This window comes from Oncorhynchus kisutch, linkage group LG21 (assembly GCF_002021735.2).
Source record: "Oncorhynchus kisutch isolate 150728-3 linkage group LG21, Okis_V2, whole genome shotgun sequence".
NCBI lineage: Eukaryota > Metazoa > Chordata > Actinopteri > Salmoniformes > Salmonidae > Oncorhynchus > Oncorhynchus kisutch.
The window spans coordinates 18,042,973-18,060,821 of NC_034194.2; the positions used below are offsets into that span (position 1 = coordinate 18,042,973).

Genomic DNA, 17,849 nt, shown 5'->3' on the forward strand with positions numbered 1-17,849 from the left:
TGTTCTCCAGTGTGCTACACTAGACCCCTGCTCTCCAGGGCAGCTCACCCTTGCTCTCTTCTCCGCCTCCAGCCGCTGCATGATCATCATGGAGTCCACGTCCTCGTCGTCATCCTCCTCATCTTCCTCATCACTCTGCTTGGACTCCTGCAGTCTCTTCTGGAACTGCCACTCCAGCATCAACTTCCTGAGCCGGTCGCTCTCCTCGGCCGTACGCTCCGGCTTGGCCTGCAGGTCCTGGATCTCCCTGTCCAGCAGGTCTACGATGTGCAGCTGCTGCTGCTTCTCCAGCTTCTCCCGGGCGTCCCTCTTCCAGGGGTCTGGGGACAGGCTGTCGCTGGAGGACAGCGCCGCCTTGCTGATGGTGATATACTGCAGGTCCCGGCGCTCGATGGTGCGGGGCTGCTGCTGGGGGAGCAGCTCTCTGATCACTGTGTCCATTGGGTTACCCTGAGGGGGCAGGGTCGTTGCTCTGGGCAGAGTGGACAGTTTCTCAGGCCTGGGGGGCTGCTGCTGCTGGGCCTGCTGTTGGCCCTGGGGGGGGAAGTAGGGCAAGGGCACCTGCTGCATTGGCATGGGGGACTGGGGAGGGGGCATCTGATAGTGCTGTGTGGGAGGGGGGAGTGTGCCCCCATGTTGGTTGTTGTTGTGGGCTACAGGTATGGATGGGTTACGGACCTGTCCCAGCTTCCTCTCCTGTTCTCTCCTCTTCCTCTCCCTCTCCTCCTCTAACCGGGCCTTCTCCTTCTCATACCAGCGCTGCTGCTCCTCGCGCTTCTTACGGTCGGCGGCTGCTGCCTGCTGCTGGGAGGCCGAGGGAGGGGGGGGTAGGGGCAGGTCGGGCTGGGAATCAAAATCCTGGTAGTGTACAGGGGGCGGTGGAGGGGGTGGGAGGTCTGTGCGTGTGGCCTGAGCCACGGGGCCTGGATGCGGGGCGATGGGGCCAGGGGTCTTCCAGCGTCCTGGGCCACTCTTGTGGTTGCTCTGGGTCTTGTTGGAGGAGTAGTTGAGGTGCTCCTGGCTGGAAGTGGAGGACTCCACAGAGGAGGAGACCTGGTGCTGGTTGACCCAGTGTTCCCCACTGCCCCGCTGGTAATCAGCCTCTCTCTGCTGCTGCTGCAGGTGGACCAGGTCCTCAGGACGCAGGGGGGCTGGAGGGTAGCCCCCTGGGAGGTCACACAGCTCCTCCTGAGAGTGGCCCATCCGCTGAGAAGACAGACACAGCAATCACATACACAAACATTAACACAGTGCAAGAGCAGCACAGCACTTGTACACCACTGTATACACCTAGTACATGTATAAATTAGCAACATGCAGGTATAGTATGTCATATTATGATGATGATTCCTTTGCCTGTGTGCCCACCTGTATGGCGATGCTGCTGTTGTGGTGGTCTTCCATGGAGCCAGGAGGGCCCCTGTCGTCAGTGTATAACTGCCCCGCGGCCGGGCCCATCCGGTCTGTAGACTTGGAGGCTGGGATGGTGAAGTATTCCCTGGGGTAGGTCTGAGTGGGGATTGGGTAGGCCTCGGGACGAGGTGGAGAGGGCTCATCCTATAGAAAAAGGGGACTAAGATTAGAACACGCACTACGGTTGGCTAAGAGACATCGGATAAACTAGACCAAACGCTCGTGGCCACGGTGCAGACTTCCGGCATCAGTGTTATTAACGGTAGCAGATGGCGGTGGGGTCCTGTGCTCAGGGAGACCATTGTTTGTTGACAGGATAAGAATGTTTGGAGAGGCAGCACACGAACACCACAGCTGGGTAGCTCATCAGTGATAGTGGTTGGAGAGCTGATGAGGATTTATTACAGGGGGTACAATAGATAAAGCTATTTTCAGTTACGCTGGAACGTTGTGATTTTACCACCGATAATGACTCTTGGTTATTGTTTTGATTGTGAGAGCTGAGAAGAACAGATCGAACACAGGGAACGCTGCAATAATGTATCGTCTTGTGCTGGATCACAGTCCTGTCCTACTCTTGTGTGACTGGTAATGTCTTGGTGTGGTCTGGTCTCATAACTGAGACAGAGTAGACCTTCCTCAGGGAGATATGTTACGGCGACATTCCTCTGACTGGTGGTGTTGCTGTGGTTACTCACATCAGCACAAAGGTTGCCCGTGGAGACGGAGGTGATCTTTGTCCCAGGTCCTCCTGGGTAGACGGTATTTCCTCCTGGACTCTGACTCTGGTCTGGAGGAAAAACACCAGGTAGTCAGAGCTGAGCAGACACTAACTCAGTGGTCACACACACGCACACTACTCCAGTGATCACCCTTCACCAGCAAGTTGTCATTTATTGTCATGAATCTTGCCGTGGAGGCAGAACTTAGTGATTTCCGCTAGATGGGCCATTTGCTTTTTGGTCTTAATATAAGGTTAGGCATTAGGGTTATTAAGGTTAGGTTTAAAAATGAGATTATGACTTTGTGGCTGTGCTAGCTAGTGACCACTCTGCAGAGCTGCCTCCAGGGAAAGATTCATGACAATAAATGCCAACCTGCCATTCGCCATCTCTTGCCCTGGAGCGCTATGGGGTTTGGAGGTTTTTGTTCCAACCCAGCACAAAAGGTCCATGTGTTGGAGTTTATTTGAAAAGTTTAAGTAGGAAATTGCATGCATTTTTATGATTACAGAGAAGGTGGCCAAGTTTCAATGAATACTTTCCAGTCAATCATATTTCATGGCTTTTAGAAAGGGCTCAGAGCTTATTTTTCCACTCACAGCTGTCCCCCAGTGTTAGCTATGACAAGATATTAATGAAGCAAGACAGACAAATTTAAGTGCCTTGAGTTTTATTTGCGTGTTCTACAGTCCTGTAAAGATAGTGGCTGACTGGGACAGGCAATGTAACATCCAAAAAGACCCCTTTAAAACATTCTCTGTAAAGCTAACTTTCATCAAGGTTTTAGATGGTTTATAATTGGCTTTGCTTTTCATTATCAGTATCCTTTTCCAGTGTTATGATATCCGTAACATCCATAACAGATATGGATGTGATGGACATCGACGTATCATATCTTAAGCTCCAGAAGCTTGTGCATTCACCACGTTGTGTGCTCGTTCTGGGACGTAATTCATCAGACGTTTACTGAAGCAATTGGTGATATCTTGAAAATGTGTTCTAGCTAAGATTATTTTGGAAAATGTATGCTGAAATGCATTTCTCACACATGGCAGTATAGTGTCTTCTTCCAATGAAACCCCCAAAAATACACTAACTTAATCCAGTGTCCAGAAAAGTCAATATACAGCACCAGTCAAAAGTTGGGTCACACCTACTCATTCCAGGGTTTTCCTTTAATTTGACTATTTTCTACATTGTAGAATAGAAGTGAAGACATCAAAACAACACATATGGAATCATGTAGTAAACAAAAAAAGTGTAAAACAAATACAAATATATTTTTGATTCTTCAAAGTAGCCACATTGCCTTGACAGCTTTGCACACTTGGCATTCTCTCAACCAGCTTAATGTGGTAGTCACCTGGAATGCATTTCAATTAACAGGTGTGCCTTGTTAAAAGGGAATATGTAGAATTTCTGTCCTTAATGCGTTTGAGACAACCAGTTGTGTTGTGACAGGGTAGTATACAGAAGGTGGCCCTATTTGGTCAAAATAAATACAATTAAAGAGACTTGCTTGGGCCAAGAAACATGAGCAATGAACATTAGACCAGTGGAAATCTCTCCTTTGGTCTGATGTGTCCAAGTTTGAGATTTTTGGTTCCAACCGCCGTATCTTTGTGAGACGCAGAGTAGGTGAACGCATGTGTAGTTCCCACCGTGAAGCATGGAGTTGGTGGTGTGATGGTGCTTTGCTGGTGACACAGTCTGATTTATTTAGAATTCAAGGCACACTTAACCAGCATGGCTACCACAGCATTCTACAGCGATACACCATCCAATCTGGTTTGCACTTAGTGGGACTATATAATTTCCTTTTCAACAGGACAATGACCCAACACACCTCCAGGCTGTGTAAGGGCTATTTGACCAAGAAGGAGAGTGATGGACTGCTGCATTAGATGACCTGGCCTTCACAATCACCCGACCTCAACCCAATTGAGATTGTTTGGGATAAGTTGGACCGCAGACTGAAGGAAAAGCAGCCAACAAGTGCTCAGCATATGTGGGAACTCCTTCAAGACTGTTGAAAAAGCATTCCAAGTTAATCTGGTTGAGAAAATGCTAAGAGTGCACAAAGCTGTCAAAGGCAAAGGGTGGCTACTTTGAAGAATCTAAAATCTACAATATATTTAGATTTGTTTACAACTTTCTGGGTTACAACCTGATTCCATGTGTCATTTCCTAGTTGTAATGTCTTTCACTATTACTCTACAATGTAAAATAAAGAAACCTTGAATGAGTAGGTGTCCACACTTTTGACTGGTACTGTATATAAAGATAGAAAATGACCTGATATGGTGTGGTGTCTGGCCTTGTATAAGGCTACCTGTAATTACTCAATCCTAAAGTACTATGCCAGGGGTGTCAAACATACGGATCCGACCCGCTAGGGAGTCCAATCCAGCCCGCGGGTGGTTTGAGTAAAGATGTAAAACATTTAACTGAAACAAACTCAATATACTTTAAAATGACTAAACCAAATGGAAACTCTTTAGGATTGATAATGGACCTACATATACACAGTTTCTTGACTGTCCAGCTCGCTAATAATCACAAAACAGCCAGGGAGCATCCACAATTCCAGAAATGATTGACAGAGGACTATGCATTGCAAATATTGACGACAAGGAAATTACAACCAATTTTCAGTGCGGCCCTCCGGACCTCGTTGCACCCCGGGAAAAAAAAGAAAAAGAGTTGGACACCCCTGTACTATGCCTTCTGCGGACATTTTAAAAACGTTCCAAATGACAACACGTTATGATAGAGTCGGATCAAGAAATCTTGTAGATTTGAATGTCTATTTCAGACTCTTAACGTCCATAACAGAGAGTGTAACATCCATAAGGGTTGCTTTTCCTCACTAAAGTAATAACAGAAATGACAATGTTCAGCCAAGCCTTTCCTTCGAAATGTCAATCCATGATTTGACCTAAAACAAACTCAGACTTCTGCTAATATGTTCAGTCTCCCCAAAATGCCATTTCAAGTAACATCCATAATACTTCTTATTTGCTTAATTTCTCCAACACGTGATTATATATATATATAATATATTTTTTCTTCTTCTCCAAACCACAAAATATAAATAACACAAAGAAAAACATACAACAGGTCAATATTAACAGTTTTGGGGGTATGCACTCCCTCCAATGGGTGCTATACTCACACAGCAAAAGTTACAATTCTATTTTGTGAGACAGAATGAACCCCTGAATTTTGCATGTAAATCTAATGTCCATAACGCTGGAATCGCCCATCTACTCACTGGCGACGTTGGGGCTGGAGCGGTGGTCGGCCCGGTTCTTCAGTAGTCTCTCCTCCCCGCTCAACTTCTTTGGTTCTGGGTAGGCCTGCCAGTCACCCTGGGGGCTCTCTGGAGAGCCGTTCTGGACTGAGTTGTTGTACAGTTCAAAACCTTCACTCTTTGGTCTCAGTTTACCATTCTTATCACGCCCTCCTTGTAACGCTGAGAGGAAAAGGAGGAAAATCATTTTTTATTTAACTAGGCAAGACAGTTAAGAACATATTCTTATTAACAATGACGGCCTAGGAACAGTGGGTTATCTGGCCTAGGAACAGTGGGTTATCTGGCCTAGGAACAGTGGGTTAACTGCCTTGTTAAGGGGCAGAACGACAGATTTTTACCTTGTCAGCTCGGGATTCGATCTAGATTCCAGCAACCTTTCGGTTACTGGCCCAATTTGTGTACCCGCCGCCCCTTAATGAGCCAACCATAGCAGACAGTACATTTACAACGGACATTGTTAACTATCAGTCACAGTCTCAGTACAAACACTCCCAGCCAGCCAACGCCCCATAAACTACAACCGTCTCGCTCCAATACCACAGAAGTCTAGATGCTGAATGTTGAAAACAAAACAGACTTTTGCTTCTGACATTTCATGGAATCTGGAGCCCACAAACCCTCATTATCTACTTAGTCAAACCTCTGCTTTCCTCTGACTCTAGACCGTTACTGGGGACAACAAGGAGGGACATTGTCTGCATCCGAAATGAAATAGTGAATGACTTTTTTACCTGCGCCCTATGGACCATAGTTAACAGCAGTGCCCCCGTTGTCCTAGCAGACCCTTACCTCTGGGCATCATAGGAGAAGGCTGGTTGAGGAGTGTGGCCAGGCCGTGGTAAATAGCACCCTGTTTGGCCACTTCCAGTGTCACCACAGAGCCTGTCCTCGTCATCAACTCTGCAGCCCTGAGAAGAGATATTAATGGGATTCAGAATTCATTGGACTGGGAAGATGATTGAATGCAACAGAACAAAGCAAATATGCCAATGTTCTAATTTTTCATCATGGCATACCAAGGACTGATGTTTATGAGACTTCCCTTGTCCATTGGCAGACCAGGAGTTAACAGTACTGTATCAGGAATGGCATTCTCCATACGCAATATTTATTTAGAATAAGTTTTCGACTGTCTGTTTGGTACTCAAGCCTTGTGGTTAATCATTGGCAGACACACACACAAACAAACTTCTCAAAGCAATCAATAAATCCAAGACTTGGACCAGATTCTGTCGTCAGTCTACAAGCAGATATAAAAGTGTAATGAGCCGTGTGCTTTTAAATCAACGTGGCAATTCGATTTTAAAAGTCCCATTTTCCCCCCCTACAAGAATAGAAAACAAGGTTATAGATTGAGCACTGAGCCTCAACTGTTTTGGCATTTGAAAACCAAAAGAAAATGTCCAAAAGGTTTGTGTGTGTTTGTCTGAAAGGGTATCGTTTCTATGGTGGGCACTTATATTTATCCTATGTACAAGTATGTGTCACACTCATGTGTGAAATTGAATTTAGATTTTTTTTTGCATATCCCAACTCTCCGAGACACCCTCAGAGAGTGGGGTACCGGTCAGGGTCAGCCTTTACCAAGCAATTAGGGTTTAAGTGCCTTGCTCAAGGGCACAGACAGAGTTTTCCCCTTGTCGGCTCGGTGATTTGAACTAGCGACTTTCAGTTACTGGGCCAAAGCGCTAACCCAACGCTCTAACTAATCTGAGAGAGGTGTGAACCAAGGATAAGCTATTCATTACTACTAGACCCAACAAACATAGTAGAGGTCATTGTAAGTCAGTGCACTGTAGATAGTCTCTGCTTGTTCTACGCGATTGAGCTAATTTCCTTCTATGGTGTGACTGCTGCTACTGAAAGAGTTCTTTGTATCAAATTGGCCTTGATGTATCCTATCGGTTTCATCTTGGTTTCTCCACTCTTCAGCGCTTTATATGGATAACAACAGCAGGACATTACGTGTCCTGTTTCACTCCTAAACCCAGGTTGTTCTGTACACAAGGTCCAATTGGTGTTGTGTTGGGGAGTGACCCGGGGCGAGGCAGGTCAGGGAAGTTTGAGGCATTACCTCTCCTGGGAGAGGCCCACCAGGCTGCGGCCGTCCACACTCAGCAGCTGGTCCCCTGCAGCCAGACGACCGTCCTAAACACACAAAAACAAATGTAACACGCACACAGACACACACAGAGGAAGGGAGAGGGAAGGAGAGAGAAGTCATATTATAGCAACATTGTGAGTCAATCTAGATGAGGTCATTCTGTATGGAGTCTGCATGATCTAAAACCCTCACCACTTCAGCCGCACCTCCCTTCACAACAGACTTGATGTAGATCCCGAGCTTGTCCTGTCCAGCACCCTTGAGAAAGACAGACAGAAGGGAACACGTCACTTTACAAGCCAGACAGTCTGAACACGTGGCCCATAGTGTTCTGTTGTAACGAACGTTAATGTGGAGCGGATGCTGATCAGCTAACCTGGTAGAACATTGTTTACACTAAACAGAGACCATTTAGTGTTAACGTAGCAGCACAATTCCTCAATAAATCACACAGCTACTGTAGCACTATGTGGAGGCATCGGTCTGCAGTGAACTGCCAACTAAATTAAACTATTCATCTGGAGACTAGAGACCCTGAGCAGGACAATTGATATTAAAAATCGACAAAAACAAACATGGTACTAATAATGAGGCTACATGAGACGAGGCCAAAAGGTGGCTTGACATGATCCATACCATCTGCTGTTCTGACTAGCCCCTTCAACCAGTTCAGGTTCCTTTTAAGCGTCGCCACATTTAAAACACAGGAAAACGACAAGGGGATCCCACGAATAGTTCTGCCCAAACTAAAATAAAATCACTTCATACCAGTTACAACAGGTTAACCTAAATGTTTTCACTAGCATCCAATTGAAAAATAATCCTAGAATACAGTCGTGGCCAAAAGTTGAGAATGACACAAATGTTAATTTCCAAAGTTTGCTGCTTCAGTGTCTTTAGATATTTTTGTCAGATGTCACTATGGAATAGTGAAGTATAATTACAAGCATTTCACAAGTGTCAAATGCTTTTATTGACAATTACATGAAGTTGATGCAAAGAGTCAATATTTTCAGTGTTGACCCTTCATTTTCAAGACCTCTGCAATCAGCCCTGGCATGCTGCCAATTAACTTTTGGGCCACACCCTGACTGATGGCAGCCCATTCTTGCATAATCAATGCTTGGAGTTTGTCAGAATTTGTGGGTTTTCATTTGTCCACCCGCCTGTTGAGGGTTGACCACAAGTTCTCAATGGGATTAAGGTCTGGGGAGTTTCCTGGCCATGGACCCAAAATATTGATGTTTTGTTCCCCGAGCCACTTAGTTATCACTTCTGCTTTATGGCGAGGTGCTCCATCATGATGGAAAGGGCATTGTTCGTCACCAAACTGTTCCTGGATGGTTGGGAGAAGTTGCTCTCGGAGGATGTGTTGGTACCATTTTTTATTCATGGCTGTGTTCTTAGGCAAAATTGTGAGTGAGCCCACTCCCTTGGCTGAGAAGCAACCCCACACATGAATAGTCTCAGGATGCTTTACTGTTGGCATGACACAGGACTGATGGTAGCGCTCACATTGTCTTCTCCGGACAAGATTTTTTACCGGATGCCCCAAATAATCGGAAAGGGGATTCAGAGAAAATTACTTTACCCCAGTCCTCAAGAGTCCAATCCCTGTACCTTTTGCAGAATATCAGTCTGTCCCTGAATGTTTTTCCTGGAGAGAAGTGGCTTCATAGCTGCCCTTCTTGACACCAGGCCATCCTCCAAAAGTCTTCGCCTCACTGTGCGTGCAGATGCACTCACGCCTGCTGCCATCCCTGAGCAAGCTCTGTACTGGTGGTGCCCCGATCCCGCAGCTGAATCAACTTTAGGAGACGGTCCTGCCGCTTGCTGGACTTTCTTGGGCGCCCTGAAGCCTTCTTCACAACAATTGAACCGCTCTCCTTGAAGTTCTTGATGAGCCGATAAATGGTTGATTTAGGTGCAATCTTACTGGTAGCAATATCCTTGCCTGTGAAGCCCTTTTTGTGCAAAGCAATGATGACGGCACGTGTTTCCTTGCAGATAACCATGGTTGACAGAGGAAGAACAATGATTCGAAGCACCACCCTCCTCTTGAAGCTTCCAGTCTGTTATTTGAACTCAATCAGCATGACAGAGTGATCTCCAGCCTTGTCCTCATCAACACTCACACCTGTGTTAACAAGAGAATCACTGACATGTCAGCTGGTCCTTTTGTGGCAGGGCTAAAATGCAGTGGAAATGTTTTTTGGGGATTCAGTTCATTTGCATGGCAAAGAGGGACTTTGCAATTAATTGCAATTCATCTGATCACTCTTCATAACACTCTGGAATATATGCAAATTTCCATCATACAAACTGAGGCAGCAGACTTTGTGAAAATGTACATTCGTGTCATTCTCAACACTTTTGGCCACGACTGTAGTGTGGAAGAACTCCTGAGAGTCAGTGTTTTATGAGAGTGGACTAAAAATGTATCTACCATGATGAAAAAGGTATTTTCCCATGGCTGAGCTCTCAAAAAGGTAACTACCCACCCAATATGGCATGCCCAGACGGGCAAGATTTCAGTTAGCCAGCTTTTGTCCAGAATTGTTTTATTTTTTAAAGCTGATAAAATTGCCATCGACAATTGTCCAGTAAATAACAAAAAATCCCATTGCGTAATAATGATTTTTAGCCTATTCCTTGATAGAAATACCAGTCGATGTAAATACATTTGACTGTTCAAGCTTATTGGCCTATAGGTTAATTTGCATAATTTTGTGGAATTAAATTGGCGCGTCTACAGTATGTTCGTTATGCATCTCATTTATCATGCGTACAGCATACAGATACAGAGCCTTCGAATTGAAAATCTGCCAGACTGCGCAAGAGCTGCTGCAGCATTGTGGCGCTTTCAAGACAACTAGGAACTCGGAAAGGTCAAATCATGACGTCAGTGATCTTCAGGTCGGAAAGTCGGAGCTCTAGAAAGAGGCCCGAGTTAGAGTTCCAAGTTGGATGACCATTCAAAATATTTTTTTCCCAGTTGAAGCTAGTTTCCCCCCCCCCCAGTACTTTGTTGACTTGAACGCACTGAAGTCTGAGATTTCCGAGTTCCCAGTTGTTTTGAACGCGGCAATTGCAAAATTAAGGCAGGCTTCATCAGCGCATCACACACCACGCTGCAATGAGTTGGAGGCAGTATGAATTTTGTTAACTGTTTTCCCGCTAATTGCATTACGGAATGAACATTTGTGCATAGCCTACTTACTGTCTTGTGCGCATTGCTGCGCATATAATGTGAAGAAATAATAGTTTATCAACATTTGAAGCTAAACGTTGTGATCGGTTGCATCAGGCCTTTTGGCTGGATAAATTTGGGATCTATCCCAAACTGTCCCAGAGTCTGTTTGGAATAGGCTATTTCGTTCTCGACAAGCTGACCAATAGAATAGGTAGCCTAAACTTTTCTACTATAGTAGATTGACATAAGCTAGTGATTTTGCTCTTTGTTACTCGTCTTGTTGGCTGAGGAAAAGTACATCTGGACAGTTATAACATATTTAAGCGCATGTTCAAAGTGCACATCAGAATTTGGTAAAAGGACCGCACATTGTTGCATCCGCGAAATGCATGTTCTGTTAATATGAATTACCACATTCTAAATGTGATTCCTGTCATTCTGAGCACGGTGGGTGGACGCCCTAATCGGGCCCAATGCTTATGGGTCTGGAAAATGTATCAAATGTCCAGTAAATTAAAATGTTGTCGGTCAAATGTCCGGAATCAAATTTTCCTAAAGGAAATCCTGGGCCAGAGCCAGCTGTAATATTGGGGGTATATCCGGTAGAGATCACATTGAGCTGCCTGGAACAGTACTGTCTTGTTCAATGTAATATCATCTCAAAATAACACGAGAGCCCTGTTCACATGGATCTACGGCCCAATAATACCAGACAATTGTAAAAAAAAAGAGCTTTCACCTGTACAAACACAGCAGGCTAGATAATAGATACAGGCGGTGCTCTAACCCGAGAACCCCACCGAAAACAATTGCGCCTTACGAACTTTGTGTAACACAATTCAACAACACGCTTGTCTGAAGGAACCTACCCAACAGACATCAAATGAGCTTGACTGAGTGAACTTGGGAGTGTGTGTTGTTGAGAACAATGCTAGTCTCTGAAGTAAAACATTAACTCCTTCATTCAATTCAAGGGAACCAGTACCAGAGAGACAACAGCCAGACCAGGGAGGGCGATCACAGCACTGCTCTCCTCCATGGTCAACAACACATTCCTCTAGCTGCAGCAGATAGCCACCGCCACACAGCACAGCCTGCCAGGGGGTCCTGCTCTTCCACAGCACCAGTTCCACACTACCTTATTACTTCCTCCCTGTAGTGACTCACAACAAGACCCTCGACATTAGTCTGCGCAGTAACACCTCGACGCTGGTCAACATAAAGGATGTGTGGTGGGCCCTAGTGACCTAACAGAGAGAATAGCATGGGATTGTGGGCAGAGATGACCTTCAGCTGGAGGTGCTAACAATACACATGTCAAACACGAGAACCGGGATTGGAGGGTGTGACCAGTAAAAGCCACCCATGTGTGGGCCCATTGGCCGTCTCACACGAAGGTTGCTGTGGATGCGACACGCTGTTGTTTTAAGTCTAATGTGTGGTGGTCAGCTGAGAAAGGCTGGCGGTCGACACTGAAGCCAGGGGAGAGGTTTGGACAGTCGCCTGCTGTCTGAACATCTGTTTACTCCTCAAAGCGTTTGATGGGCATTGTGAAGAGCTGCCAAAACAACCACTGAAATGTAAACCAGAGAGGATTCGACTGTCACACTCCTTAAATTGATGCCTTATTTTGATGCTAACGCAAAGAATGTAAAGACAGAGGATCTGAAGAGCAGAGAGAGAGAAAAAGAGGAAGCGAGATCTGTGGTTAAGGAAGCCTAGCACAGTATTCAGCCACAGTAGCGGTGAGGAAACGCAGAAACAGAATCCGCCTGAGAAAGCCTGGCTATTTACACCACAATAGGCCATCAGAAGCACCCACCCAGCCCTCCATTACCCATTACCCCAACTGTTGTCTAGGTCTTAATTGAAAGGGAAAAAACAAAAACCAGCAGACACTAGGCCCTCCATGGAATGAGTTTGACACCCCTGCAATAAAAGAGATACCTTCAGATAGAGTAAATAGGTCAATCTGTTCAGTCTTCAGTTCAGTCTGGCACTGTGGTGGTAGTCGCTAATCTGGCGTAGGTGTGTGTGTTTGATTATGAAGTGCAGACACTGGAGCTGTGGCATGTACTCCTCCTAGAGGGATGTCACCTGAGCCCGGAGGGGGACATTCCAGAGGGCCACCCGTCCTCCCGGGGGACCCAATGGTCCCGCTCACACACAAGGGGTCCCCTTACACAGGTCAGGACTACTGGCCCTCTGCCAGGCTGATACAGATTTCATGTTTATTGTCCTACAAGAGGAACATCTTACTACAGCTCACATTTGGATGGGGACAGGAGACTGGGTTTAGTGCGAGAACCAGGGTGCCAGTCAGAAGTTACTGCCACAGGGGACAAACAAACCTGGGAATGTGTGTACGCGTGTGTATGAATACTTTTGACCCCACTGCATTTCCCCATAAAACAATGCCACTTTTATATGTTTACATGCCCTACATTACTCATATGTATATTCTGTACTCTATACCATCCACTGCATCTTGCCTGTGCCGTTCTGTACCATCACTCATTCATATATTTTTTTTATGTACATATTCTTCATCCCTTTACACTTGTGTGTATAAGGTAATTGTTGTGAAATTGTTAGGTTAGACTACTCGTTGGTTATTACTGCATTGTCGGAACTAGAAGCACAAGCATTTCACTACACTCGCATTAACATCTGCTCACCATGTGTATGTGACAAATAAAATTTGATTGGATCCCACCTCTGTTCTCGATTAAGGCCTTTACATAAAGGAGTGATGTGAGGGAAATGGGAGTTCTAACCGACAGAGAGAGACAGAGATTTCAAATGGCTATATTCAAACGGTTTAATTTGATCCTGAGTGTAGGTTATTTCCCTGACATCTGGAATCAAGGATTTATAGCCCCAATCTTTAAGAACGGAGATACATTTGACCCTAATAATTACAGAGGCATGTGTGTGAACAGTAACCCGGGGAAGGTTTTCTGTAGCATTATAAATGTAAGAGTTCACGCAGGGCATCCTATGCCATTAAAAACAAGTATTCAAATTTAATTAAAATGTGTCATTGAACCAATTGCACTTTATGACAGGTCCACATGCAAAACAAGATTTCACCCAATGGGATAAACACCCCATTGAAACCCTGCATGCAGAGTTCTGTAAGATTCTCCTCCATGTACAGAGGAAAACTACAAACAATGCATGCAGGGCAGAATTAGGCCAATAACCACTCAATCATTTTTAAAAAGAGCAATTAAGTTTTGGAAACATCTAATACCGTGACCCCCACTCATATCATTATCAAGCCCTGCAATGCCAAGAGCTGAGCAAAGAAAAGAGTTCCCTCATCCAGCTGGTCCCTGAGTTCACGAACCTATTTTACTAACACACTGAAGCCTAACATGCTGACCAAACCAGACACGCGTGTGCACGTTGATTTTGTTCACCCACACCAGAAGCAATCTAGACACGCAGGTTGAATTATCAAAACAAACTCTGAACCAATTATATTAATTTGGGGACAGGTCAAAAAGCATTAAACATTTATGGCAATTTAGCTAGCTTGCTGTTGCTAGCTAATTTGTCCTGGGATATAAACATTGGGTTGTTATTTTACCTGAAATGCACAAGGTCCTCTAGTCCGACAATTCATCCACAAATGAGTAAGGAATTCGTTTTTTCAGCTCTCCTCCTTCCTTCAGGCTTCTTTTTCTTCTTTGGACTTTATATGACAGTTCATCTTTCAATCACCCACGTGGGTATATGCCTAATTCATCCACAAATAGAACCCATTTCTATTTTACATGGAACCCAAACCGGCTGCGCGTGTGTGCCATCGTGCATACATTTATTTTGTCCCCCTACACCAAATGCAATCACGACACGTAGGTTAAAATATCTAAACAAACTCTGAACTAATGACATTAATTTGGGGACAGGTCGAAACGCATTAAACATTTATGGCAATTTAGCTAGTTAGCTTGCACTTCTTAGCTAATTTGTCCTGGGATGTAAACATTGAGTCGTTATTTTACCTGAAATGCACAAAGTCCTCTACTCCGACAATGAATCCACACATAAAACGGTCAACCGAATAATTTCTAGTCATCGCTCCTCCTTCCAGGCTTTTTCAACTCTGAACTTATATGGTGATTGGCATCTAAACTTACATAGTATTACCACGACAACCGGAAACAGTTGTCTTTCAATCACCCACATGGGTATAACCAATGAGGAGATGGGAGAGGCAGGACGTGCAGCACGATCTGCGTCAGATATACAAAGGAGTTCTATTTTAGCCCTTGGAAACGCAGACGTTCGTTGACGCGCACGAGCAGTGTGGGTGCAATAATTGAATAACAGATGTCGAAATATATTTTGCACACAACGCGAGCGGTGTGGTCAGCATGCAAGGACCAGAACATCCGGCAGCGTAGCCTAGTGGTTAGAGCGTTTGACTAGTAACCGGAAGGTTGCGAGTTCAAACCCCCGAGCTGACAAGGTCATCTGTCGTTCTGCCCCTGAACAGGCAGTTAACCCATTGTTCCCAGGCCATCATTGAAAATAAGAATATGTTCTTAACTGACTTGCCTGGTTAAATAAAGGTCAAATTAAAATTTTTTAATTAAAAATCAGAATAAACCAAATTACAACACAGTCCAAAAAAAACTACCTGACTTATTGAGAAAAACAAGCACAAACAAAATGCAGTGCTATCTGGCCAGTATACCGTAGCATGGCAAACTATTTGACCATGGTTACTAAACCTTGACAAAGTACAGGCTCAGTGAGCACAGCCTTGCCATTGAGAAGGTTAGACACAGGAAAACTTGGCTCCCTGTAGAGGAAAGGCTCTGCAACCACTGCACCCCAGACCGAGCTGCATTTCAAGACAAAATGTAAAAAATCTGAAACAATTACAGTGTTTCATAGACCTCTCTGATGAGTATAGGCGCAGAGAGCTGTGGGGTTGGCAGACCACTACAACCAACCTGCACATGTCCATAATATTATTATGTTAATATTGTAAATCTCCAAAGTAAGCTTTGGCAATATGTACATTTTTACATCATGCCAATAAAGCACATTGAATTGAGCGAGAAGCATCAGGGCTCCCCTACCCCACCTTGGCCTATCAGCCCGACAAGTTCATAGGCTCAGCCTGGCAAAACACATGTAACAGAGGTCTATAAAGTCCATGAATAAAACGCCGCAGTGCTTTAACGAGAGTTCTAATTGCTACCGTTTTTAAGTACGAGGGCTGGCTAGTGTAGTAGAATACTGGGTAGTATTTATACCTGCTTAAAAAGGTGGCATAATACCCATTCATCCAACATGTATCCCACCGCTCTCACTAAAACCTCCTTACCTAAAACACCTAAAGACCCTAACATTGATTTTAGTAAAGGAGAGGAAGCTGACGCACTGTAGCATTATGGTGAGCACGTGTGTAGCTAGCTACGATCCTGTTAACTGTCAGGATATCGGAGAGTGTTGGACGTGTCGAGTTGAAGTCAAGTTACACGCCTCGCCCGAAACTGAGGGGAGTTGTGTGTGGAGTCAGAGCGTGGCACACATCACACCTGGGGATTGGAGCCAGACAGCTGGGTCTGCGAGAGCCTCAAAAGGAGACTACTACAGACTGCTATACAGCTCTAACACGTCTAGTCACGTCTCAGAGACTGGAGACGGCATGTTCAGAGGAGAGATCCAAGCTCTTTACAATTGAAATGCATAATAGAAACGATCCAATAGAAACGATGCAAGAAGATGACTAGCAAGCTGCAGTATTCGAAAGAGCCTTAAATGCTTTCCATCTATTTCAATGTTATGGTTGAGCTAGGAAAGAACTCCACAATTTCACACTGCAAGAGCTATTTTACAGACAGAAAATGTTGTCCTAAGTGTGTTGACTTGCACCACTAACAGCAGACCATATGGTAAACAGGGTGGGGCAGGGAAATGACCCCCTTACGAAGTAATAGCTGCTCAGTTCACCGGGTGTTATGATCTAAGGATGAGCACATTTCCACTGTGGTGGTAGGGTCCAGTAAGGACACAGTCCTAGTACAATCCAGAGACATATCACTTCTGTACACACACACCCATGTACAGTAGTGAATAAACTTTACTCCAGTCAGATTAATGTGTTGGCTGTAAGTCACAAACAGCTCTCCCGTCCCGCCCTGCCATGAGTGCACTGTAACCCAGTTCTGCTCTATAGGAATTTGGAGCCAAGGCATCAGACTCTGCCACACAACTGTCCTTTGCACTGAACCGGCAATCATACTGTGTTTGTGGATATGTCAGTTTGTTAGGAAAATGTGGTGCCGGAAAATGCCAATAGCGACGGGTCCAATAGGGACGGGTCCAATAGGGACGGGTCCAATAGGGACGGGTCCAATAGGGACGGGTCCAATAGCGACGGGTCCAATAGCGACGGGTCCAATAGGGACGGGTCCAATAGGGACGGGTCCAATAGGGACGGGTCCAATAGGGACGGGTCCAATAGCGACGGGTCCAATAGGGACGGGTCCAATAGGGACGGGTCCAATAGGGACGGGTCCAATAGCGACGGGTCCAATAGGGACGGGTCCAATAGGGACGGGTCCAATAGGGAAGTAAATGGAAACAAATTTGCCAAAATGATATAATTACTCATCTACACAAAAAATAAAATACTTCACCAGAAAGCATGACTTAGTCAAAGAGGACTCAAGGATCATTAGCTATTAAAAGAAATTTACTGAATTGTTTCAAATCATAAGCTCGTACGCCTATGCCCATTTGGGCAGCACGCGTGGAAACAGGCCTAGGTCTTGAGTATAACTTCAAAACAAAGACAAGAGGTGTGTGGCAAAGATGCACTGTAGGAGAGCCTCTATCCAGAATGGCTCAACAGTCTTCCACAAATTCTTGCACATTCATTGTTTAATTGTGTGAATTGTTTGCCCTTTATTAAAAATGCGTATCAATTGCCCATTTCATACAGTGCCTTCGGAAAGTATTCAGACCGCTTGACTTTTTCCACATTTTGTAACGTTACAGCCTTATTCTAAAATGGATTCAATTAAAAATGTTCCTCATCAATCTACACACAAAACCCCATAAGGACAAAGCCAA

The 17,849-nt window shown here is 45.0% G+C and overlaps 1 protein-coding gene across 15 annotated transcripts in view; it reads right to left on the reverse strand.

Moving 5' to 3' along the window:
• LOC109885485 (afadin) overlaps positions 1 to 17,849 on the reverse strand; it is a 125,738-nt gene that overhangs the window by 12,253 nt on the left and 95,636 nt on the right. For all 15 annotated transcript variants that reach the window (XM_031800972.1, XM_031800976.1, XM_031800982.1 and 12 more), the window contains 7 exons: positions 7,748 to 7,813; positions 7,526 to 7,599; positions 6,241 to 6,359; positions 5,410 to 5,610; positions 2,112 to 2,203; positions 1,369 to 1,557; positions 49 to 1,206 (listed from right to left, as the gene is read on the reverse strand). In XM_031800972.1, coding sequence (XP_031656832.1) covers positions 49 to 1,206; positions 1,369 to 1,557; positions 2,112 to 2,203; positions 5,410 to 5,610; positions 6,241 to 6,359; positions 7,526 to 7,599; positions 7,748 to 7,813 — 1,899 coding nt within the window. The remainder of the gene's footprint in view (positions 1 to 48; positions 1,207 to 1,368; positions 1,558 to 2,111; positions 2,204 to 5,409; positions 5,611 to 6,240; positions 6,360 to 7,525; positions 7,600 to 7,747; positions 7,814 to 17,849) is intronic.